The sequence below is a fragment of the Acomys russatus genome, chromosome 12, assembly GCF_903995435.1.
Source record: "Acomys russatus chromosome 12, mAcoRus1.1, whole genome shotgun sequence".
Taxonomy (NCBI): domain Eukaryota; kingdom Metazoa; phylum Chordata; class Mammalia; order Rodentia; family Muridae; genus Acomys; species Acomys russatus.
In genome coordinates, this window is record NC_067148.1 from 14,211,578 (window position 1) to 14,238,280 (window position 26,703).

The window sequence follows — 26,703 nt, forward strand, 5'->3', positions numbered from 1 at the left end:
TACTTGTTAGTTACCTTTTGCTTTTGAGACAGGACAGGGTTTTATGTAGCTCAAACTGGCTTTTCACTCTGTGTTATTTAACTTTATGCATGTGCTGTCATGATTAATGGCCTAAGACCATAGGCTGTGTCAAGCTGGTTGTTTTGAATCTTAGCTTCTCCACTTGTCAGCTGTGGGACCTTAGGAACAATTGGCATAGGTCTCATACTGGTACCATAGAATGAAGTAATAAGGACCATCATGGAAGTAGGTGTGTACTTAAAGTTGTTAATTCTGATAATCAGAATGGCATATGTATTTTTTAATGCCTCCAAGATGATCTCTACCAGCCTTTCAGAAAGCTGACAGGTGCTTCATGTTATTCCATCTCCCCAGACAGGAATGGCACAAGTGATTCTACCTCAGGAGCCACTTGTGGATGTGAACTGCCCTCAAGGTGAGTCAAAATGGAATGGGTGCCTTGAAGATTAAGGTGATATTCTAGAACATTCCCTATGGAAGTTTGTATTAAATGCGTCTGTAGGTGAGATTCTGAACTGAGTAATTAGAAAAAGTTTTTAGCCCAAATAAATCTTTGTTTTGTTTTGTTTAGTTTTGAGACAGGGTTTCTCTGTGTTAGCCTTGCCTGTCCTGGACTCACTTTGTAGACCAGGCTGGCCTCGAACTCACAGCGATCCGCCTGCCTCTGCCTCCCGAGTGCTGGGATTAAAGGCGTGTGCCACCATGCCCGGCCCAAATAAATCCTAAGTTCGCTTTTCAACTCCTGTCTAGGTTAGTTGTCTATTTCACTTTGGAATTCTGTGAAGCTGGTTGACTCCTGCTTTTTCCCAAATGACCAGTAAGCATAAATAAACTTCTAAATTATAGCCACAATAGCACAAGTAAAGTACTTAGCTACAGAAGTTTTTATATTTGTGTTTTATTGATATTTTGTTAGCTTTGTGATCCACTCCTTCTCTTTCTTAAAATACATTTTTAAAAGATTTATTTATTTATTAGGTATACAGTGCTCTGACTGCGTATATACTTGCACACCAGAAGAGGGCATCAGATCCCAGTATAGATGGTTATGAGCCACCATGTGGTTGCTGGGAATTGAACTCAGGACCTCTGGAAGAACAGTCAGTGCTCTTAAATACTGAGCCATCTCACTAGCCCTATAAATAGTGGTTTAAGATAGTTACGTTTACCTTTGTTTTATAATTTATTTATTTAGGTTTTTAGAGACAGGATTTCTCTGTGTAGCTTGACTCTCTTTGACTTACTTTGTAGACCAGGCTGCCTTCAAAGTTGTTTTATAGTTTATTATCTTCATTAACAGTCATTAAAAGTTAAACAAAAAGCATGATTTACAGAAGCATTATAAGCACAATATATAAGTGATTTTTTTTGTTTTCATATTACATGTGGAACTCTTTAATATAACAGTTATTTCTACTATTTTAAAATCATACCTGCTAAATGTAAGTATACAAAGCTAACTACAATGTTTCAATAGTCAGTATACAACTTAAAAGTAAACAAGCTCATCAGTGACAGTCTCAATAAAGCATTTAACGTTTTAGATTTTTTGTTTTTTTTTAACTTCAGAACTATTCTTCTTTTTCCTACTAAAAGATTTAAATTCTAGTTAGGTAATCTTCATAGAGTTACTCAAGATGATGATGTTTCTTATTTTTGTTGTTAAGATCTCTCTGAAGAGAAATCCCCTGGCAGAAGCTTACCAGCTGCAAGAGCAGGTGCTCTGGAAGACAGCACCAGTAATTACACTCTTCGTTCACAAGCATCCCTTGTGGTACCCAAAAAGCCAGGGACCAGGTGAGTCATGGGGAAGAGGAGCTTGTATTTGGGGCTACAGTGAAGTCTGTTTTCAAATGATCACATCTAAAGCTGGCAGACTATAGAAAGGTTAAGAAGTCCAGAAAGAGGAAACTTTCACCAAATACATCTGCATTTATTTTAATGCATCTTGACAACAAGGATGCCTTCCTGCTCTTTAGTGCATCTTGACAACAAGGATCCTTCCTGCTCTTTAGTGCATCTTGACAACAAGGATGCCTTCCTGCTCTTTAGTGCATCTTGACAACAAGGATTCTTCCTGCTCTTTAGTGCATCTTGACAACAAGGATGTCTTCCTGCTCTTTAGTGCATCTTGACCACAAGGATGCCTTCCTGCTCTTTAGTGCATCTTGACAACAAGGATGCCTTCCTGCTCTTTAGTGCATCTTGACCACAAGGATCCTTCCTGCTCTTTAGTGCATCTTGACCACAAGGATCCTTCCTGCTCTTTAGTGCATCTTGACAACAAGGATGCCTTCCTGCTCTTTAGTGCATCTTGACCACAAGAATCCTTCCTGCTCTTTAGTGCATCTTGACCACAAGAATCCTTCCTGCTCTTTAGTGCATCTTGACCACACGAATCCTTCCTGCTCTTTAGTGCATCTTGACAACAAGGATGCCTTCCTGCTCTTTTGGAGCAATGTGAAATGCCGATAGTATGTTTTAGAATACAGACATCCAATCTGGATCCTAAACCTTCAAAATGGTTTAACCATGTTTATAATTCCTATATAAGGGTCTTAAAATGTTTTTTTTCTAGCAGTGTATGTGTGTGTGTGTGTGTGTGTGTGTGTGTGTGTGTGTGTGTGTGTTTGTGTTAGTTCTGAAAATTGAACACAAGGTCTTGAGCATGCTAGACAAATATTTTCCCACATAGCCACAAAAACACAGCCCATTTTTTTGCTAACTTCTACTTCAGTTTTCCCTTTTTTCTAAAAATAACATTTCTCATGACAATTTTAGAAAAATATTTGAAAAAAAAAAAAAAGAAAAGAAAAATATTTGAAGTATCTTTTTGTAATTTTTTTTGAGATTTATTTGTTTATTCTAGGTATATGGGTGTTTTGCCTGTATGTCTGCGCACTGTATTACAGTCCCTTGGAGGGCAAAAGAGGGCATCATATCCCTGGAACTGCAGGTACAGCACCTTGTGCTGTTAGGAATTGAACCTGGGTTTCCTGGACTCTCTCTGTAGACCAGGCTGGCCTCGAACTCAAGAGATCTGACTGCCTCTGCCTCCCGAGTGCTGGGATTAAAGGTGTGCGCCACCACCGCCTGGCATCAAGATATTTTTTTAAGAGGTGGTCTGGGAGCTGGACGGTGGTGGTGAACACACTTAATCCTAGCTTATCTCTAGTTTAATCCTTAACCCTCATTCACAGAGAAACCCTATCTTGAAAAGCAAACAAAAAAGAGGTGCTCTGGGGAGATGGTTTAGTTAGTAAAGCATTCAGCAGGCCCGTTTAAGGACCTGTGTTCAAAACAAGGTATAGCAGTTTTTGTCTGTTATCCTGTGTATGGAAGGTGAGGCATGAGGGAAGACGAATCCCATGGGCTCACCGGCCAACCAGTTTGCAGAATTGGTGAGCTACAAGTTGAGTGAGAAACCCAGTCTCAAAAAATAAGGTGATGGGCTGGAGAGATGGGTCAGTGGTTAAGAGCCCTGCCGGCTCTTCCAGAGGTCCTGAGTTCAATTCCCAGCAACCACATGGTGGCTCACAACCACCTATAATGTGATCTGATGCCCTCTTCTGCAGATAAAGTACTCATATACAATAAACAAATTAATTAAAAAAATAAGGTGATGCTTATCAATACACATACATATGTGCCAATATAGTACAATATTACACAACACACACATACACAAAGTAAAGAAAAAGGCAAACAAGTTGTGTGTGTGTGTGTGTGTGTAACTGTACTTATATCTATTCCTCTCCTTTTCCAGAATGCTTGAAGAGCCTTTGCTGGCTCCTCTTCAGTCCCGCTCTTCTAACACACCCACATGGGCCTGCCGTCTTAGGAGTTGTGAGGTGAGTTTAAGATAACCCTTACCAGCCTGCCATGGTGGCACACACCTTTAATCCCAGCACTCAGCAGGCAGAGGCAGGCAGATCACTGTCAGTTCCAGGCCAGCCTGGTCTACAAAGCAAGTCCAGGATAGCCAAGGCTACACAGAGAAACCCTGTCTCAAAAAACAGAAAACAAAAACCAACCAATCAACCAAGCAACCAAAGATACAAAAAGGTCATCCTTACCTAGAGTCATTTACCTGGTTATGGCCACATTTCATCCCCAAATGAACACTTTTGAGTACAAATAATACAGTCAATATCTGTCATATTCTGTATGCATTTATACTAAATAGAAGCTCGTCTATTGTTGTTGTTTTAAGATTTATTTATTACTTATATTTTTTGTTGTTAGCCTAGCCTTTAACAGCTAGCTCTATTTATTATTTATACAGTATTCTTTCTGCACGTACACCTGCAAGCCAGAAGAGGGCACCAGATCTTATTATAGATGGTTGTGAGCCACCATGTGGTTGCTGGGAATTGAACTCAAGACCTCTGGAAGAACAGACAGTGCTCTTAACCTCTGAGCCATCTCTCCAGCCCTCAGCTCATCTGCTGTTTTATTCTTTAAAAATACAGACCCTGATAAAGCAGAGGTTATATCTAATGTGGTGCACATGCCTGTAACCCCAGCATATGGGAGGTGATCCTCCTGGATGAAGAGTTAAAAGTCAGGGCCTAGAGAGATGGCTCAGCAGTTAAGAGCACTATCTGCTCTACCAGAGGTCCTGAGTTCAATTCCCAGCAACCACATGGTGGCTCACAACCATCTATAATGAGATCTGGTGCCCTCTTCTGGCCTGTAGGCACACATGCAGGCAAAATACTGTATACATAATAATAAATAATTTGGGGTTTCTTTTTGGTTTGTTTTGTTTTTTGAAACAGGGTTTCTCTGTGTAGCCTTGGCTGTCCTGGACTCACTTTGTAGATCAGGCTGGCCACAAACTCACAATGATCTGGTTGCCTCTGCCTCCCAAGTGCTGGGATTAAAGGTGTGCGCCACTATACCCAGCAATAATAAATAAATCTTTAAAAAAAATTCACCTCAACCAGTAAACTCCACTTGCTAAATTCTCTACCTGTTTCATTAATAAACATATTTTCCTTATATACCCAGGAAGAAAGTTTTAAACTATTTTCTTCGTTTCGTTCAGATATTTATCTGCCTTTTGTTGTTATCTTTGTTGTTTTGAGTGTCTGTGGTCTTTATTGGAAACACAGTCTTGCAGTGTAGCTGTGGATGGCCCAATACTCACTATGTAGACAAGGCTAGCTTTAAACTTGTTTCTGTCTTCCTGCCTCGATCCCTCATGTGCTGGGCTGTAGGTGTACACTACCGTGTCCAAGTCACAATTAATTCTTTTGAACGTGGTCAAGAGCACTTGTTGCTCTTGCAAAGGACCTGAGTTCAATTCCTATAACCCACACGGTGGCTAGCAATGGTCTGTAACTTCAGTTCTGACACTCTCATCTGACCTCTGTAGACTCGGTATACATGTGGTGCACTGGCATATATGCAGGCAAATCATCCATATACATAAAATAAAATAAATAAAATCTCAAAAAATTTCAACGTTATAAAAAAGAATATTAATATAATGAAGTTCTTCCGCAACATTTTTAGGACATATAGTTTTCATAGGGATTTTTGTTGTTTTATTTTGTTAGCTTTGAGACAGGGTTTCTTTTATATATGAGAATAAGATAATGATAGATACAAGGTACCAGCTATTATGTTATATGAGGTTTGTTAAATGAGCATGGGAAGAGAAGGAAAAGAGAGAGAGGTACCCCAGAGAGAGAGAGAGAGAGAGAGAGAGAAAAGAAGAGAGAGTAGAGTAAGAGGGAGTAGAGAACTCCCCGCCCCCCCAGACGGTTTGTCCTTTCACATGGCCCTGGGCAGGGCCACACCTCCGTGGCAGATAAGCAATGACATCATAGGTAGGCTGACTGAAATAGAATCCTAACAGTTTCTATGTGTAGCTTTGACTGTCCTGGATTCACTTTGTTTCGTAGGTTTTTAGATAGAGTCTTGGCATCATATTTTTTAAAAATCTACAAAGAACTAGCACTTTGCAGCTAATTTTGTGTTGGCCTGGATTTGATTTAGGGGTAGAATTTTAGATACCCAAGAGAATGGATATATTATATATTCTTTGAGCTCTCTGCTCTAAAACTTACCTCTCCTGTGGCGTGAATCTGTCATTGTGTACCCTTGCATCTGTTCAGTGATGCTGCTTGAGTTCAGACCAGACCCCACCGGCTGTATAGACCGGCGGTAAGGACCTGATCAAACATCTCTTTATTTAAATAACCATCTAGTTAAACTTACTGTTCACTGAAACACATTTGCCAATGATGTTCTTACTTAATTCCTCCCTTACAGAAAATTGGAGATTCCTACCGTGGCTACTGTGTGAGTGAGACAGAATTAGAAAGCATCTTAACTTTCCACAAGCAGCAAACACAGAGCGTCTGGGGCACTCGCCAGTCTCCAAGCCCAGCCAAGCCTGCCACACGCTTGATGTGGAAGTCCCAGTATGTCCCCTATGACGGCATCCCATTTGTCAACGCAGGTACTTCTTATCAGCTGCTTCGCGGCTCCCCAGCTGCTGCACACCACTGTGAAAATGTACATATAGTTCATCTTGGTAGTGAGAATTGAATATTAATTCCTAAAAACGAATAGTAAACTAAAAAGAAAGCTTACAGCAGATATAACCAGTTACTTTATGTCATTAAGTTATGTTTTGAGGGGCTGGAGAGATGGCTCAGAGGTTAAGAGCACTGCCTGCTCTTCCAAAAGTCCTGAGTTCAATTCCCAGCAACCACATGGTGGGTCATAACCATCTATAATGAGATCTGGTGCCCTCTTCTGGCCTGCAGGCAGAACATTGTATACATAATAAATAAATAAATCTTCTTTAAAATGTTTAAAACAAACAAGCAAACAAATAAATAAAGTTATGTTTTGATACATGACACTGAATAAAAAACACTTCATTTGCTAGTATGCATATAAATAGAACTTTGAAATTCCAAGTAGACCTATAGACAATAGCACATAATCAAAAATAATTCTTTATAAATAGTCACACTAATGGGAACAAATCATCCCTCAGATAAATAGATGATAGATATATAGGCAGACACATAAAATTCCATTGTTTAGATCAAGTTTTGCAGCCAGGTGAGTTCCAAAAAGCATTGTTTTCTGAGGTTTTTTGTTGTTGTTGCTGTTGTCTTAGATTTGCTCATAAAGAATTAATGTTATAGAATTAAATAAAGAATTAATAAGAATTAATTCAGTTGGCAATTACTTCTGTTATAAGCTCCTAATACATTCAACTCGTGACTTAGTATTTTTATTTTTTGGCTTAGTGTTTTTAGACTTTAAAATCTCTGTGAGTTTGAGGCCAGTTTGATTTACATAGTGAGTTCCAAGACAAGCAAGGCTACACAGAGACCCTGCCTCAAAAACAAAACAAACAGATATACTGAGGGAACACACCTTTAATCCAGCTCTCTGGACACAGAGGCAGGAGGATCTCTTATGAGTTAAAGGCCACCCACGGCTACAGAGTGGACCCTGTCTCAAAAAGAAAAATAAATCATGTTGCTCAGCATAGTGATACACTCCTGTAATCCCAACACTTGGGGAGGCAGAGGCTGCCAGATCCAAACAAGGTGAGTGCATGACATCCAAGGATACACAGAGAAACCCTCTCTTGAAAAACCAAAAAGAAAAATAATAAAAATAAAACAATTAACAGATAAAGACTTGGTGGCATAAGCCTACAAACCTAGCACTCAGGAGACAGAGGTAAGTGGAGCTCTATAAGTTCAAGGCCAGCCTGGTCTACATGGTGAGTTCCAGGTGAGCCAAAGCTGCTTAGTGAGATCCTTTCTGTAAATAACAACAACAAATAAAATAAGAAATACTATTAATATATTAGTTTATATTAATGTTATAAAGTCTCCAATGGTTCCCTTTAAACAGAGGTCTTACATTTTAGTGTCAGCCTTATAAAATTTTAATTAATTAATTTTTAAAGATTTATTTATTTATTAAGTATACAGTGTTTCAACTGCATGTGCCCATGCCCTCCAGAAGAGGGCATCAGATCTCAGTATCTGGGAATTGAGCTCAAGACCTTTGGAATAACAGGCAACATTCTTAACCTCTGAGCCATCTCTCCAGCCCCAAATTTTTAATTTATAATAAACAGTTTTATTTTATTTTATTGAGTTTTTTTTTTTTATGTATATGGATGTATTGCCTGCATACTATATATGTGCAGTGCTCACAGCAGCCAGAAGAGGGCACTGGATCTTCTGGAACTGGAGTTAAAAACTGCTGTGCACAAAATCCAAAACAAAACAAAACAAAAAACAAAAAAAAGAGCTGGGTGTGGTGGCGCACGCCTTTAATCCCAGCACTCGGGAGGCAGAGGCAGGCGGATCTCTGTGAGTTCGAGGCCAGCCTGGTGAGTCTAGGACAGCCAAGGCTACACAGAGGAACCCTGTCTCAAAAAAACCAAAAACCAAAACAAAACAAAAACAAAAACTGCTGTGAACCACCATGTGGGTGCTGGGAAGTGAACTGGGTCCTCTGGAAGAGCAGCAGTGCTCTCAGCCACTGAACCATCTCTCCAGCCTAATTTTATGGTTTAAAAGTTGGCTGTATCCTACAGTAAAGTAGACTATTCAACTCTTATGCAGCATGGTTCCATGTATTTGTAATCTACTGTAATGTAACAAATTCTCCCAAACTTGAAGACTGAGAATTACAAACGTTTATTGTCTCAGATTTCTGAGAGTCAGAATTCCAAGTGTAGTTTAGCAAGATAGCTGTGTCTCAGGTTGTCACAGAGACTGAGATTGTGGTGTTGACTGGAATTACAGCTGACTTTGCCTTCCTAGGAGAGGAAGTGTGTGCTTGCCTTTGCACAGAGTCCCCCACTGTGTGGCATCTTATGTCACTTGGAAACAGCAATCCAAGTGAAAGTAAGAGAGTACCCAAGATGGAAATTACAGTCTTCTTATAACCTAAAAGCAACAATGGCATATTGTCACTTCTGTAATATTTTAGAAGTCGGTAAGTCCAGCCCATGATGAATGGAAGCGTCGCACAAAGGAACGAATAGTAGGAGGCCAGTAGTGCCGTGTGCTGTCTGAGAGGCGGCTCACCACATTCTCCTAACAAGTCAACTAGAAATAAGAAAATACATAATTTTTTAAAAGGCAGTAAGGGGCTAAAAAGGGGTCAGCAGTTAGAAGCATCTGCTCTTAAGAGATCTGGGCTCAGTTCCCAGCTTCCACATCAGGCAGCACAAGTCCATCTGTAACTCCAGGTTCATGGGCCCTGCATCCGCTGACCTGCATAGGCTCCTGCACATACTTGGTGCACATAAACTCTAGCAGGCACACACACAAACACATAAATAATATTAATTCTTTCTTTTTAAAGGAAATTAGGGAGCAGAGAGATGACTCAGTGCATCCTGACACTTACTGCTCTTGCAGAAGACCAGAGTCAGTTCCCAGCACCCACATGGTAGCTGACAACCGTTAACTCCAGCTCCAGGTCAGACACCTTGTCCTACCTCTGTGGGTACCAGGCATGAACACATACACATACGCGCATGCAAGCAGAACATTCATATACAGAAAATAAATCTAAAGAAAATTTAAAGAGACATAGATTTTAAATAGTATTAACTGTTAACCAGTATAACATTTGGTAATTTCAACTTATAAAGTAGTTCATTTAGTATTATTAAAATTCATATGTCTTAGCCAGACGTGGTAGCACACGCCTGTAATCTCACCACTTGGGAGGCAGAGGCAGGAGGATCTCTGAGTTTGAGGCCAGCCTAATCTACAAAGAGAGTTCCAGGACAGCCAGGGCTCTGGTTTTTACACACACACACACACACACACACACCTGTCTTGAAACACCAAAAATCAAAAATAAAATTAAAAAGTATATGTTTAGCCAGATGGTGGCTCACACCTTTAATCCCAGCACTCGGAGGCAGAGGCAGGCGGGTCGCTGTGAGTTCAAGGACAGCCTGCTCTACAAGGCAAATCCAGGACTGCGAGGGCTACACAGAGAAACCCTGTCTTTAAAAAAAAAAAAAAAAGCAACTCCCCCAAAATAATATTCTTTATGTATCAGTGACTGTGATATTTATTAATTCCTTACCATAACTAGCTGGGCATGGTGGCGCACGCCTTTAATCCCAGCACTCAGGAGGCAGAGGCAGGCGGATCACTGTGAGTTCGAGGACAGCCTGGTCTACAAAGCAAATCCAGGACTGCGAGGGCTACACAGAGAAACCCCGTCTCAAAAAACCAAAATAAATAAATAAATTTCCTTACCGTAACTATGGCATATTTGGTAAATTTTATGTCTGTCTTGCATTTTAGTAAGAACTATTCATTGTTTTGTTCCATAAGCTTATGTAATTAAAAGTAGATTTTGAAATTGTTATAACCAAGTATCGAATATATAAACCAAGTGTCTAGAATATATAAACACATGAGTTACTATTATGGGTTGGTTTTGGTCCATAGGTAGTCGAGCTGTGGTAATGGAATGTCAGTATGGACCAAGGAGAAAAGGTTTCCAGTTAAAAAAAATCAGTGAGCAAGAAAGTAGGTCCTGTCATCTCTACAAAGCCACTTGTCCGGCCAGGTAAGCATATTTTATCTTTTTAAAAATCGTATTTGAAAGCCAGGCATAGTGGTGCACACCTTTAATCCCAGCACTGGAGGCAGAGACAGGCAGATCTCTGTGAGTTTGAGGCCATCCTGGTCTATAAAGGAAGTCCAGGACAGCCAAGGCTACACAGAGAAACCCTGTCTCAGAAAAAAAAAACCTATTTCATTTTTATACACCAAAGTCTTATTTTTGAATAGCGCATAGAAGCATATTTTTAAAATATGTATTTATTATTTATGCAGTATTCTGTCTACATGTGAGCCAGCAGGCCATACGAGGGCACCAGATCTCAACATAGATGGTTTTTTAAGCCACCATTTGGTTGCTGGGAATTGAACTCAGGATCTTCAGAAGAACAGCCGGTACTCTTAACCTCTGAGCCATCTATCCAGTCCCCAAGTAGAAGCATTTTTGTTAAGTTTAAACAGTTCAAAAACATATACAGTGAATTCTTAAGTTTTCCTCTCATTACTGTTTTGTATGTTCCTCATTAAAGCCTCAGGATAGCACAAAACAAAAACAAAACCATACACTCTGTGGATCAGTGAATATGATGTTATTAATTCCTTACCATAACTATGGCATATTTGATAATTTTTACATAATTTAAAATTTTTGTCTGTCTTGCATTTTATTTTAGTAAGAAATGCTGTTTTTGTTCCATAAGCCTATGTAATTAAAAGTGTAGATTTTGAAATTATCACTTTTGAGTCATTTTGCAAAGATTTTCTATCTGTGCATTTGTATGTGTATGAATACACACATATTCTCTACCCTAAAATGCTAGTAAAGCTCACTAATGTTTTTTCCTGAAAGTTCAGTAATAGTTCTCTCTTCCCTGCTATGACTTTATATTTATTGTTGTTGTTGTTGTTATTATTATTTTGTTTTATGAGACAAGGTTTCTTTGTGTAGCCTTGGCTGTCCTGGACTCATTTTGTAGAGTAGGCTGGCCTTGAACTCTCAGAGATCTGCCTGCCTCTGGCTCCCGAGCGCTGGGATTATTGGCGTATTGATTTATTCTTAATGAAAGCCTATAGTGAGTATTAAATGCAGAGATATCGAATTGCTGACGAGTATGCACATGACACGTACTTACTAAGGACTCTGCTGTTTTCATCCCTAGTATGTCTTCAAAGTGGCTTTATATGGATATATGAATATTCTCTCTTTTATATTATATTATTACATTTGGAAGAATAACATTAATCCTCTTACATATGCAAGGTTGGAAAATTTGAGTTTTTGAGATAGGATCTCATGCAATCCAGGCTAGCCTCACACAGAGTATGTAGCCAAGGGTGTCCTTGACCTCATCCTCCTGCCTCTGCCTTTTTAATGCTGGGATTTACAGATGTGTTCCTAGTGTATTCATGTATGTATTACAGTGTATTCCAGCATGCCTAGTGACAGATTATGCTATTGTGCTCAAACCCACAGTTAATAACCTTTTTAAAATGTATTAGGATAAATCCCTTGAATGGTAATTGTTAGAGAAAACGTTATATACTTTAAAAATGTTAACAAGGAAAATTTGCTTTTAAAAAGATTTTACCAGTTTACATTCTCACCAGCAATTGATAGTAATTTTTCAATAGAAGACTAAGTTATCATTGATCTAGGTGAGAGTGAAAATGTGAACCAGTGAAAGATTTTTTTTTTCAAGACAGAGTTTCTCTGTGTAGCCTTGCCTGTCCTGGACTCGCTTTGTAGACCAGGTGGCCTCGAACTCACAGCGATCCTCTGCCTCCTGAGTACTGGGATTAAAGGCGTGTACCACCACTGCCTGGCAAGATTTTTTTTTTTGTCTTTGTTTTTTGTTTTTTATTAATTTATTCTTGTTACATCTCAATGTTTATCCCATCCCTTGTATCCTCCCATTCCTGCCCCCCCCATTTTCCCATTATTCCCCTCCCCTATGACTGTTCCTGAGGGGGATTACATCCCCCTGTATATTCTCATAGGGTATCAAGTCTCTTCTTGGCAACCTGCTGTCCTTCCTCTGAGTGCCACCAGGTCTCCCCCTCCAGGGGACATGGTCAAATGTGAGGCACCAGAGTATGTGTGAAAGTCATATCCAAGATTTTTTTTTTAATGTTCTATACTACTACTCTTTTAGACATTGAAAATGTCCAAAATTAGGCAGGCATGGTGGCGCACACATTTAGTCCCAGCACGCAGGGAGGCAGAGGCAGGCGGATCACTGTGAGTTTGGGGCCAGCCTGGTCTACAAAGCAAGTTTAGGACAGCCCAGGCTATACAGAGAATCCCTGTCTTGAAAAACAAAAGGAAAAAGAAAAACAGAAAAGAAACGTTCAAAATTATTATTAAATTTAAAACTGTTGAGGGCATTATGGGCTGGGAACAGGAAAGTAGTTCAGTGATGCAAGACATATGTAGCCTGTCCAAAGCCCTGGGCCAAATCAACAGCACTTCAAAAGGCTCAAATAGCAAGTGCTGAGTGTGGTAACTCCTGCCTGTAATTCCAGATGCCTGGGAGGCTGAGGGGAGAGAATGGTTTGAGCTCAGAAGTTTTAGTTCAGTCTGAGCAAAAGAGACCCTTTGATAAACAAAACAAAGGTAATTTATTATGGCTGGACTTAGTTGATAATTGAAACATTATATTTTAGCCTCACATGTATCAATAACTTGAGCATCCTCATGTTTTAAAAAGACAGGTGTGGAGGCTGGAGAGATGGCTTAGTGGCTGTTCTTACAGAGGACCTGGGTCTGGTTCCCAGCACCCACATGGTGACATGCAAACATCTGTAACTCCAGTTCCAGCGAATCTGATGTCTCTTCTGACCTCCACAAATTCCTGCTCCTACGTGGTACACATACATAGGCTAAGGCATACACTCATATACATAAAATATACATTTTTAAAAGACTGGTGTGATGGTACACACCTGTAATCTCAGCACTTGAAAGGCAGAGAAAGGTAGCTTGAGTGCACAAAGACAGACAGACAGACAGACATAAATACACACACACAAATAAAATATAAAAAATTTAAGGAACTGAAAAATGGCACAGCACTTTAGGAGCACTGATCTTCCTGAGAACTTGGGTTCAGTTCCAACATGGTGATCCGCAGCCATCCTTAACTGTAGTTCCAGGGGACTCAAAGTCCTCTCAGACTTCTACACAGACATGCATGGAGGCAAAACACTCAAACACATAAAACAATATATATATATATATATATATATATATATATATATAATATATATATATATATATATATATTAATTTTAGGATCTCATGAGATATCTAGACTATTGCCAAGAAATTTGTGCTTGATTGTAAGTACAGAGACCAAAAAAAAAAAAAAAAAAAAAAAAAAAGGCCATCCTGGTTTACAGAGTGAGTTCCAGAACTGCCAGTACAAAACAGTGAAATCCTGTCTTGAAAAACAAAACAGAAGGAAGGAGGGAGGAAAAAAGAAAGAATGAACACAGGAGTATAAATGTGAAGAATTATTGTTTCCTTTTTATTTTCAAAGATTTATTTATTTATAATGTATACAACATTTGCCGGCATGTGTGCCTGCCCGCCAGAAGAGGTCATCAGATCTCTTATAGATGGTTATGAGCCCCCATGTGGTTGCTGGGAACTGAACTCAGGACCTCTGGAAGAGTAGACAGTGCTAGTACCCCCCCCCCCTTTTTTTTTTTAATGAAGCAATCTTTCTGGCTGTCCTGCAACTTGCTATATAGATTATGCTGGCCCTCAACTCACAAAGATCCTGTTGCCTAGGATTAAAGGCATTAGTCACCCCCAAATGGCTTAATTATAAACATTGCTGGCCAGGCTGTAATGGAGCTTGCCTTAATTCTACCACTCAGGAGGCAGAGGCAGGCGATCTCTGTGAGTTTGAGGCCAGCCTGGACTACAGAACAAGGTCCAGAACAGCCAGGGTTACATAGCAAAACCCTGTCTCGGATTAAAAAAAAAAAGTCTTTGTTGTATCAAAATGGTTTGTTGTATTTTGTTGTTGTATGAATTTCAATAATGGAAGTTTAAAGGCAGTCAGCCTGGTAGGTGGCCCTTAAATTAAAGAAAACCAAATATAAGGTAATTATGGCTTCTGGGACAATGAAGAAGTTTGGGACAAGAAGAGGAAATTTCAGAAAAGATATCTATATTTAGATACTTATACTCAATTCATGATAATTGTAATTTTCTAGGTATCATGCACTTAATATGGCATCTTTAAGATGCTTCTGAATACTAAATCAAATATTCTCTTGAACTCCTTATTGAGGTTAGACATTTCTTGAGATTATAATAGTTTCTTCTTTGTCTTGTGTAAAGGATTTATATTAAAAAGGTACAGAAGTTTCCTGAATATGGAGTACCCACAGACCCACAGATTGACAGGAAGGTAATCAGAATGGAGCAGGAGAAAGCCTTCAGCATGCTAAAGAAGAACCTCGTGGCTGCTGGTGCTGTCCTCAGGTATGCACCCGTACAGCGCTTTCACTTCTCGTGACCGTCACTAGCAAGGACTCTTACAATTATGTTCCTCAGCTATTTCCTTAAGGAATGGTTTTATAAGGAGTGGTTTATAATACCTCCCAAGTATTAAACTTAGTTGCTATTGTATATGGTATTGACTTTATTACCTCCAAGCTGTACATAAGGCTAACCATACATTGCAGATTACTGTGACAGCCACCAGTGAACATTAAGCCTGAAGTAAAGTCCATTTTACATTCATGTTTTACTTAGAACTATAATATTTCTGGCTTGTCATTCCTTATGGGTCAGTTCAGCTGAAGAATTTATTATTGTATAATGAGGTCAAATATAAGGAAAACTTTTGTATGAGTTTTTTATAAAATCTTAAAAACAAGTCAATAATTAGATTCTCCAATTTTTAAAATGTTTAACTATAAAATTATCGGATTTCTTTATTTTACTTTGTGTTTAAGAGTTTTGCCTGCATGTGTGTATTGCAGCACATGCATGTTTGATGGCGTTGTTGTCAGGAGAGGGCACAGGATCCCTTGGAGCGTCAGCTGTACATGGCTGAACCACCACCCGGGTGCTGGGAATCAAACCTGGGTCCTCTGCAGCTGAGCTTTCTTTCTAGCCCCAAACCATAAACACTTTACTTGGACTGTTTTGTTTATATCAAGCGAAGTACAGGGGCCAGTGAGATCACTCAGTCAGTTCAGCCCCCAGGACTCGGGTGATGTAAGGAAGGAGCTGCCTCCTCTAAGTTGTTTTCTGACATCCTCATACTGACACGCACATGCCCTGCCCAAATAACAGAATGCACATAAATGTAAAAGGCCTGAGCCTTGATGGGTAACTCAGCGAGGAGCACTTTTATAGCCAAGTGCTTAGCCCCAAGTTAAATCAACAACAACAACATCAACAACACACACACACACACACACACACACACACACACACACACACACACGTACAAAAATATCTCTTAATCTGAGCATGAGGATACACACCTTCAATTCTAGCACTCACAAGGCAGATGCTGGCAGATCCCTGAGTTCAAAGCCAGCCTGGTCTATATACCAAGTTCCAGGCCACCCAGAACTATACAGTGAAACTGTCTCAAGACCAGAAACCACAACAGAAAGAAAGGTCAATTAAAACACTGTGGCCCAGATTGGTTTTCCTCGCGTCAGCTCCTGCACTACTGTACATGACATGTGTCCACGTTTCACTTGATCCTCTTGCTCACTGGGCCAGCAGGAGTTTAGAATGCTTTGTTTGTCTGTTTATTTTCTGTGTTTTGCATGCATATATGTCTGCATATCATATGCATGCCTGGCACTTACGTAAGTTAGAAGGGAGCTTGGGATCCGCTGGAGCTGGAGTTACGGATAGCTATGAGCGTCCATGTGGGTGCTAGGAGTCTAATGGAAACCCAGTCCTCTGCAAGATCAACAAGTACGCCTTTTTTTTTTTTCCAGGCAGGGTCTCTCTGTGTAGCCCTGGCTGTCCTGGAACTTGCTCTGTAGACCAGGTTGGCCTCAAACTCACAGAGATCTGCCTGCCTCTGCCTCCTGAGTGCTGGGGTTAAAGGTGTGCGCCACCATGCCTGGCTCAGCAAGTATTCATAAGTCCTGGTCCATCTCTCTCCCCTTAGCATGTGTGGAAATCCCTACATTGCTTTAACTTTAGGGTCAGAGTGAAGGGTTATGAAGTTACATTTTTAATTGAGTATAAAGTCAATCTTAGAAGAGTTGAAAAGAAGACATTTTAAATTTTGTTCCACATGGCATAATCATATATGATGTTTACCTAAAATATGATTCCTTCTTTTGATATAGTTTAGTTATGATCCCCACCTTTGTCTAAAATTATCAAATACTTTTAATATTTAATTTTTAATAATCTTAAATGTTTTCTCTTATCAGATGGTATGTGCAGTTACCTACACAGCAAGCTCATCAGTACCATGAATTAGAGACTCCTGGTCTCCCTTTGTCACCTCCGCCTTTTCCTATGTCTTCTCTTGAGGAAGAGGAAACTGTGGTCAGAGATGAGAATTGTGCGTTGCCCTCACGTCTCCACCCGCAAGTAGCGCATAAGATTCAGGAATTAGTGTCACAGGGAGTAGGACAAGTGTATGCAGTAAGGAAGCAGCTAAGGTACAGGAGAAGCAGTGTTTCCTTTTACACCTGTTGCTTACGTAATCCACTTAGCATTGTAGGTGCCTCGCAGCCACTTTCCACGTGCTTGGAGGGGCAAATGACGAATTTTATTTTGCTTTATTTTATATTTTATTTTAATAGCTAAGGTCTCATCCTGTAACCCAGACTGGCCTATAATTTATTATACAGCCCAGGCTGGCTCCTTCTATCTCAGCCAACCAAGTGCTAGGACTATGGGTGTGAGCCACCGTCTCTGTAAAGAATTGAAGCATATGATATATATTTCAAAGAGAGAAAAAACTTACAGAATCAAAAAATTGAAAATCTAGGCTAAGGTATTTATTTTAGATTATTTGAAATGAAATAGAATTTTATTATAAGATAATATGAGGAATGAATATAAAAATAGAATACATGCATGTATGAAGTTTTCAAAAATTAATAAAAATATTAGATTTTTAAAAAGATGGTAAACTATTTACTGCAACAATATGTAATGTTATAGTCAATTATATATGTCATATATCACTCTAATATTAATTAAACAAATTATTCTAAGTACAATTAAAGTTACTCCAAAATACTACAAATAAGGTTTCATTAGATGAAGTGTCCAGCTTAACTACAATAATAATTATTATAATAAGGCAATTACTTGTGTGTATGCCATGTATTTTATAAAACCTTAAATATTTTGCTTCTTAAAAAAATATTTTGCTTCTCAACATCTTAGTAAAGCTGATGCATTTATCCCCACTTTACACATGAGAAAATGAAAATTCAGAGTTGCTAAATTATTGACTTGAAAAACAGACTGAGAGCTGAAATCTGGGTCTTTCTCTACAGCCAGTGTGTGATGTGTGATGCTTGGCTCCTCTTGGTTACTGCGTAGTGAAATCTGAATAACAAAATGAGTACTTAGAAGGTTTTTTTTTCTTTTGAGATTGGGCCTCTCTGTGTACCCCGAGCTAGCCTGGAACTCATTATATAGACCAGGCTTGCCCAGAACTCATAAAGATCCACCTTCCTCTGCCTCTGCCTCTGCCTCTGCCTCTGCCTCTGCCTCTGCCTCCCTACTGCTGGGATCAAAAGTGTGTACAACACAACTGAAGCCAGCAGACAAAGCATTAGTTCTTAGCGCATATGTATATATATATATATACACACACATACATATATATATGTATATATGTTAGCATTTATATTTATATTTAGAAGCTTTAACATTTGTTTTTATTGAGGGACCTACAGAACACAGCTAAAATTTAGTAAAGCCATCCACTGTTGATTAAAATTTGGCCAATATACTTACTTCAATTTATTTATTTATTTTTAATTAATTTTTTTCAAGATAAGGTTTTTCTGCATATCCCTGGCTGTCTTCAAATTATTTAAAAAGAGGGTCAATGAGAACAGAAAACAAATGCAACTTTGTAGTTTTCTGTAATGCACAAAGTGCACATGTGTTAAACTGTGATTTATGTGTATGGTGTCTTACCTTCTTACACCGTTTGAACCATCGACTGTCACGTAATATTACTTGATGCCTTTGGGAGAAGTATAACGTGATGCCTATGTACACAAACCGGAAATTGGCGCGTGTCTCTTACTTACTAAGTAGGTGTGTGCCTCAGGGCAGCTTCTGTCCCTGCTGTCTGCAGCTCCCTCATCTGCAAAGTGGGATTGATGATTACATCTGCTCACGTGGTCACAGTAGTAAAGGAAATACCTGCAGCGTGAACTGAGGATTGTGGTTCAAGGTTAATCATAAAAACGTCACAGCTCTGTCGTATGTGAGCTTTGAGCCCATGGGAGTAGCACCTTCCTTTTAACCTGCACGAGTGCTACACTCTGATGAATGGAGACAAACCTAGAGTGACTAATATGAATTACTTACAGAAACATGAATCATACTTCACAAAAGCTGATATTAAAAGAGAACCTTTCTTTCAGTCTGTAAGTGTGTATTTTTATTTTAAGTGTAAGTTATATTTTTATTTTATATCTTCCACAGAAAATTTGTGGAAAGAGAACTGTTCAAACCTGATGAGGTACCTGAAAGACATAATTTATCTTTTTTCCCAACTGTAAATGATATAAAAAATCATATCCATGAGGTACAGAAATCCTTGAGGACTGGAGATGTGGTATTTAACTCAGAGATTATCCCAGCAACGGTATGATCACACCCACTTCTTTTTTTCATTAGCGTTGTTCTCAGTTCCTGTTAATTCATTAGAGAGTCACCAGCTCCTGTTAGTACTTGGCCTGGTAGAAAGGGCTGTGTTACACTTTCTCAGTTACTGTGACTCTAGAAAGCGTACCAGATAGCTTTCTAAAATGTGAATACTACAAGCTCTCAGATGATGACTCGACTGAATATTTCTTGCTACTCTCACAAGGAAAAGAAACTAGATTTCCAAATCTGAGTATAACGGAGAAGAATCAGTATTTTTCTTTATGAGAATCATTTCGTCTTCAGTTTTCAGGCATTTACTGAGCACATAGTCCCTGTGTTCTTCCCTCCCTCCACTTTTAAAAATAGATGGTCACAGTTAAGTAGTTCAAGTTCAAGTGCACAGAGTGCTGATGCCGTATATGAATATCAGTTTCACCCCATATTTTTATGTTGTACTTTTCCTGTCAATGTTAGCAACTTCTGAGACCATTTTACCATAATTTTGTAGCCCTTAGTGATTGTATGAGGTAGTGACTTTGGAATGAAGATCTGAGTGGACTAACCTTTCCCTCCTGACTTTTTTACTTTCCAAGTTCTGGAAATTGATCGCAGGTGTTCTGGGAGCTCAGCCGGTACTCTTAACCCCTGGAGCCATCTCTCCAGCCCTAGTACTTGCATATTTCAAATGCTAGCACTACTTGGGTGGTGTTTGTTTGCTTGTTTTGTATCCAAAATCTTAATTATTTCTGTCCAGAATTCAAGAAAATAGGTTTGCCATCCACATTTCCTATTTCAGTTGTTTGTATCTGAACTCAAGGACCCTAATGTAGTGAGGCACACTTGAGCTTTGCGAACATACTGAGAGGGTGGTCACAGAGCAAAGCACAAGTGTGAAAATAAAACAGGCTGGGGAGAGAACTCGTTCACAAACATGATGATCTAAGTGTGACTCCTCAGAACCCACATCAAAATGCTGACGTGCTTGGTGTGAACTTATAATCCCAGTGCTAGGGAAGTGGACACAGCAGTGGATCTGGCCGACTGGTGACTCTAGCCAAAGTGGTGAGCTCCAGGCCAATGAAAGGGTCCATCTCAAAGGAAATAGACTCATTGTTTCCTCTAGCATCCACATGTACACCGAGGGTGTGTGGGGGGGGGGGTGGGGGGGAAGAGGCCGGGAGGGAGAGGTGCTTGTCACCTAACCTGACTAAGCTGGGTTTGAGTAGAACCCACATGGTAGAAGGCGAGAACTGATTTTCAAGAGTTGTCCTCTGATTTTCACATGTATGCCAAGGCATGTGTGTGCACATAAGTACACAACACAGTGTGCACACAAATAAGTACATTTTAAAAACAAAATATGATAGTTATATGAATGTTTTAAGATTGTTTTCAACTTAACTACTTTGTTTTTACTGAAACAACTGTTCTCATTTCAGCTTCAGTGGACGACAGACAGCGGGAATATTCTCAGAGAGACTGTAACAGTTACCTTTGCAGAAGGTAGGTTCTTACGGAGTTTTTAATTTTGTGTCTTTGTTTTTCAAGACAGGGTTCTCTGTGTAGTATTAGCTGTCCTGGAACTCTCTGTAGACCAGACTGGCTTCGAACTTAGAAATCTGCCTGCCTCTGCCTCCCGAGTGCTGGGATTAAAGGCGTGGGCCGCCACCACCTGGCTTATTTTGGATATTTTTATAACATAAAAATAAGTTGGTATTATGTCTGTAAAGAACTTTGGGCATCTCATATAATGAAACTATACATATGCTGTGTGTACGTGTGCTGTGTGTACAGGTGCGCATGTGAAGGCCAGAGATGAACATTAGGCGTCGTCCTTCATTACTCTCCCTGGTCTTTGGTTTGTTTATTTTGAGACCCTGGAGCTCACTGCTTGAGCTGGCCAGCAAGCCCTGGGGCTGCCTTCCCTGCTCCCCTGGTGCTGGGGTCACACAGTCACACTCAAGTCCTCATGCCTGCACATCAAGTCCTTTACTCACTGAGCCATGTCCTTGACTCATCATGCAATCCAGTGTTATAGATAAGGAGACCGTGACTCTAAAGAGGGAGAGAGTGGCTATGTTGGAGATCATCAAAATACTTCTAGAACCTTTATGCTTCCTTATGACAGGAAACAAGTTGTATGTTGCTGAGTGTTAGGGCCTAGCTGTGCAGGCCAGGCTGGCCTAGAAGTTGGGGTCCTCCTGACTTAGCCCCTCAAGTGCTAGGAATACAAGCATGTGCTACCATAGCTGACTGTAACTGAAATTTTGCAGTGGGATTAGCACGGTGAACTAGAAGAATAGCTGGTGCCAGGTGTAACTGGCACCTTGATCTGCCAACTGTGGTCTATTTTGAATTATTTGCTTTTCTTATATGTTCTTTTTTTTTTTTTTTTTTTTTTTTTTCCTGAGAGAGTGTTTCTCTGTGGTTGTCCTGGAACCCACTCTGTAGACCAGGCTGGCCTCAAACTCAGAGATACACCTCATATGTTAACTCCTATGTTCTTGAAATACTCGAAGTTTCTTTGTTTGTTTTTACTTTCTCTTTTACATGTGTTCTGTCTCCTGGAAATGTCTTCTTTCATTTTCCATCTAGGAAATCCTCTTCTCAGTCAGAGCAGACTCTAGTTTTGAGTGTCTTTCTGACCTCCTCTCTTCTATTGAGGGAGCTCTGCATCCTGTTCATTAGCCTCCCTGCCTACCGTGGTAGGCTGCAGCTTACACATTGTAGTCTGGTTATTTAGGCTCCTCAGAGGCAAGGATTATAGTTAATCAAACCAAGTTCCGAGGATAGCGTCTGTGAAAGCGTTAACACCATAATAATTGCTTTAGAATCAACTAATAAACAGCTGTATACAAACACTTTTGCTGTCATTTGTTAACCTCTAAAAGTCACTTCAGGGCTGGTGTTAGTTCTTGTCATCACCTGTGTATTTTATTTTAAGAAGTTGCTGTGCTAAGTGTGGGCAAGTTCCTACTTCATGGACTTAAAGTTTAGCAAAGAAAAATGCTCAGCAAATGTATTCTAATTAATCATTGTTGTGAAAAGTGCAACATGAGAGTTGTTCAGAATTATGTGGGAGGTTGGCTAGAGACCAACACTTAGACTGGGGGGGAGGTTACTTAGAAGTAACTGTTGAAAATGTCACCTTTGCAGCTAGAGAAATAGTTCAGTGGTTAAGAGCACTGGCTGGTCTTCTGGAGGACCCAGGTTCAAGTCCCAGCACCTACATAACCATCTGTAACTTCAGTTGCAAGAAATCCGACACCCTCACATAGACATACAGGCAGGTAAAACACCAATGCACATAAAATAAAAATAAATAAAATTTTAAAAGTTTATTTATTATTATGTATACAGTGTTCTGCCTATATGTACACCTGCAGGCCAGAAGAGGGCATTAGATCACATTATAGATTGTGAGCCACCATGTGGTTGCTGGGAATTGAACTCAGGACCTCTGGAATGGCAGTCAGTGCTCTTAACCCCTGAGCCATCTCTCCAGCCCAAAATAAATACATCTTAAAAAAAAAAAAAAAGGATTCCTCACAACTACTAATGAAAAAGAGGTCAGGGATGTAAAAAGGAGCAAAGGGGCATATACAGGTTAAAGGGAGGAAATTAATTATATTGTAATTTCAAAAAAATAATGTTTACAAATGGATCAATAAAACAAAAATATAGCCCACTTTGCTGTGCCAGTGGAAAAAAATGATGGTGGTTTAGACTTCCGTTGAAAACATACATTCTAAAATTAGACACATTTAATAGTTTATTAATTAGCTATAGGAGGTAAAAGAGTTGGAGCTGTCTAGCATGATCTCGGAAAATTTAGTGGCCTTTGTAATTGAGATCCTCAAAAGTTTTCACACATCTAGAGAAATGTAAAATGTAGTCTAAGGCGGGACGTGGTGGCGCACACCTTTAATCCCAGCACTTGGGAGGCAGAGGCAGGCGGATCGCTGTGAGTTCGAGGCCAGCCTGCCTATAGAGTGAATCTGAGACAGCCAAGGCTACACAGAGAAACCCTGACTCAAAAAATCAAAAAAAGAAAAAAAAAAGAAAAATGTAGTCTTAGTCATATAGCGTAGGGAATAGATTAGGAAAAAACATCTCTAGATCTACGGAATTAAAATGTTTGGGTTGATGAGATGGCACAGCCATCAATAAAGACATTTGCTGTCAAGTCTGAGAACTTGAATAAAATTCATGGAACTGTATTGTAACACAGTGTAGAGTGCTAATCTAACAAGCACGGGTCTGGTTTAGTCCCTATTACAGAAAGAGGGAGGGAGGGAAGGAGGGAGGAAAGGAGGGAGGAATCCATCCCCTTTTGCTTTCTGTTGCTGTGATAAACACCATGACCAAAAACAACCGGGAAGGAAAGGGTTTATTGCTACAACTCCCAACTCCTAGGTCATAGTGCATCACTGAGGGAAGTCAGGGCAGGAGCTGAAGCACAGACCACAGTACTCTGAGTACTGATTTGCTCTTTGTGGCTTGTCCTTTTATCTTGGCTTTTTACACAACTCAGGACCACCTGCCCAGTGGTGGTCCTGCCACAGTGTGTGGCCAGGCCTTCCCACATCAATCAGTCCAGAAACTCTTCCCCAGGCAGGCCTGAAGGCCAGTCTCGTGGGGACGTGCTCTGTTTTCAGAGGACTCTCGTTTGTGTCAGGTTGACAAAACAGAACAGGACAAAGACTAAGCAGGACAGAAAGGAAGGGAGGGAAGGGAGGAGGAGAGGAAATGAAGGCCGAATCTAGAAATCTATATTTTTAGAGTTCCCTTGGAAGTTGTAATGATCTGACTGGCTCTAGAAACAGTGAAATCTGGTCTGTTTGTGGATGTGTGCTATGTTTCTGTGTGTATTTTGTTTTTGTTTCTTGGATGTTAATTTGAAACAGGATCTCACTCTGTTTCTGCTCTGGTCTGGAATATTTTAGGCTGGCCTCAAACTCATGATAGTTTTCCTTTGGTAGCCTCAAAAGTGCTAGGAATTACAAGCACGAGGCACCATGCCAGGCTAGCTTGGAGTTATGCATTATTGATTGGTTGGTTGGTTGATTTTGAGGCAGGTTCTCACTATGAAGCCCTGGCAGGCCTGGAACTCACGATGTAGACCAGGCTGGCCTCATACTAACAGAGATATACCTGTCTCTGCCTTCCATGTGCCATTATGCCTGCCTATATGTTTTGTTTTGTTTTGTTTTTTTCTTTCTTCAAGCTGGGTTTTTTCTGTGTAGCCTTGTAGCCTTAGCTGTCCTGGACTCACTTTGTAGACAAGGCTGGCCTCAAACTCACAGAGGTCCGCCTGTCTCTCCCTCCCAGAGTGCTGGGACTAACAGCATACACCACTGTGACCAGCTTTATGTTTGTTTTTTTAAGTGATGATTTTGTTTGTTTTTCAGACAGGATATCAAATAGCCCAGGCTCTCCTTAAACTCACCTCTATAGCCAACATTGCCTTGAACTACTTATCCTCCTGTGTCTGCCTCCAGAGTTCAGGGCTTCGTGCGTTTGCCACCCTTGCCTGTGTCACTGATGAGTTTTTGAAGTCTTTTGCAAACCTTTGACTTTGTCTTATCCTCTGTTCTGATTCTAATAGTACTGATTGTTATAAAGCTCAAGAAAATAATTTTGCTTGTCTCTTGTTGAATTTAGGAAATTCACTAGGAGAACCAATTACAAGCAAAGTGGGGACAAGTCAGACACAGACTTCCCTGTCCGCAGAGCCAGGTCCCTTGCTCTCCCCACTTTCTTCACTTCAGCCCAAAATATTTACACACCTACAGGTAGGTGCCCATTAAACAGCTGAGTCTGGGGACCGCCTTCCATGATTCCTCTTGTAGGGATTTCAGAGATTGGCTATGAAATTATAATAATGGCCACATGTTTCTTCATTATTACTTTCCAGTCCTGTGTGCTTTGATGAAAGATGAAAACTCAGGTCGTATGGTTTGGAAAGTCTGAGGGAGACTGTGGTTGAAGGGATGTTTGCTGTGTTGCTTTCTCCTCGGTCCTTGTTTCTGTCTTTGTGGAGTATTTGTTAGTACTCACGTTTCTATTACTTTTGTTCCTTTTTTTTTTTTTTTTTTTTTTTTTTTGTCGAAAGAGTATCCTCCAAGAATGTAGTATGTACTAAATCCAAACATTGTGATACAACTCCTTCTTTTTGGAAGGCTTTGAAGTTACAGCCAAAACTCGCCTCTCCTGATGGATCACAAGCTCTGATGTCAGTAAGCAGCCATCCCTCCTCCAGTCATTCAGGACCCGTGGATCCTGTAGGAGATGCTCATGCGCTACTGCTTGGTCAAAGTCAAAGCCTTGGAGCAGATGTGTGCCTGTCCCAAAACAACAGCACCTTGTCTACAGTGGGGAATCTCCCAGAATCCACTCAGAACCTCATTGCAATGGATCAGCTGGAGAGAGGAGAAGAAGCTGAGGATGCGGGGAACCTGGAAGGAAGTGTGAATAGGATTCTGTTGGGAGATGTGCAAACTGGTCCAATACAAACCATACACAGCCATCCAGCTCTAAGTAAGTGACTGTCAATTTATGATTCTTTTTAACCTTTTATAGCCTGGTATACATTTTAAAAAAACCAGGAAACACAGTCATTTCTACCCAGTGGGTTTATAATATTATGTAGTTCAAACAAAATTTGAGAGGAAAAAAAGATTTTGCTAGCTTAATATTTTTCTTATTATGTCTAATTATTTAATGCCAATGAAATTATTCATTGTTTATCCCAGCACTTAGAAGGTCTAGGCAGAAGGACTGCATGTTCAAGGACAGTCTCATCTACAAAACAAGTCCCACACTAGCCTGAACAACTTAGGAAGACTCTATCTCGAGATACAAAGAGGGTTGGGGTGGTAGAATACTTTAGTTCCCAGCAAGCCCTAAAACTGGGTTCAGTCCCCAGTATAGACATGAAAAGAAAGAAGATGAGGAGGGAAATTATTCATTCATCTTTAATTAATTAGCTAACTAACTATTTATTTATTTGTATACAGGTCTCACCATGTAGCTCTGGCTGTCCCGGAACTTACTATGTAGGCCAGGCTCATCTCAGATCCCTGCCTGCCTCTGCCTCTGCCTCTCAAGCGTTAGAACGAAGGCACGTGCTGCCACCGCCCAGCTAGGTTTATTTTATTATGCAGATGAGTGTTTTTCCTGTGTGTATGTATGTACCCAGGGATGGCAAAACAGGGTTCTCCTAATACTGAAGTTACAGGTGATTGTGAA

At 40.1% G+C, this 26,703-nt stretch overlaps 1 protein-coding gene across 1 annotated transcript; it reads left to right on the forward strand.

The window, feature by feature from the left end:
• The first annotated feature begins 300 nt into the window (after positions 1-300).
• Carf (calcium responsive transcription factor) lies at positions 301-26,033 on the forward strand. The gene is given in 11 exon segments (XM_051153877.1): positions 301-436; positions 1,689-1,818; positions 3,788-3,872; positions 6,304-6,493; positions 10,497-10,617; positions 14,962-15,105; positions 17,037-17,270; positions 19,288-19,450; positions 20,892-20,955; positions 25,117-25,247; positions 25,635-26,033. Coding segments are annotated over 11 exon segments (1,749 nt in total). The 5' UTR covers positions 301-315; the 3' UTR covers positions 26,001-26,033.
• Positions 26,034-26,703: the final 670 nt, after the last annotated feature.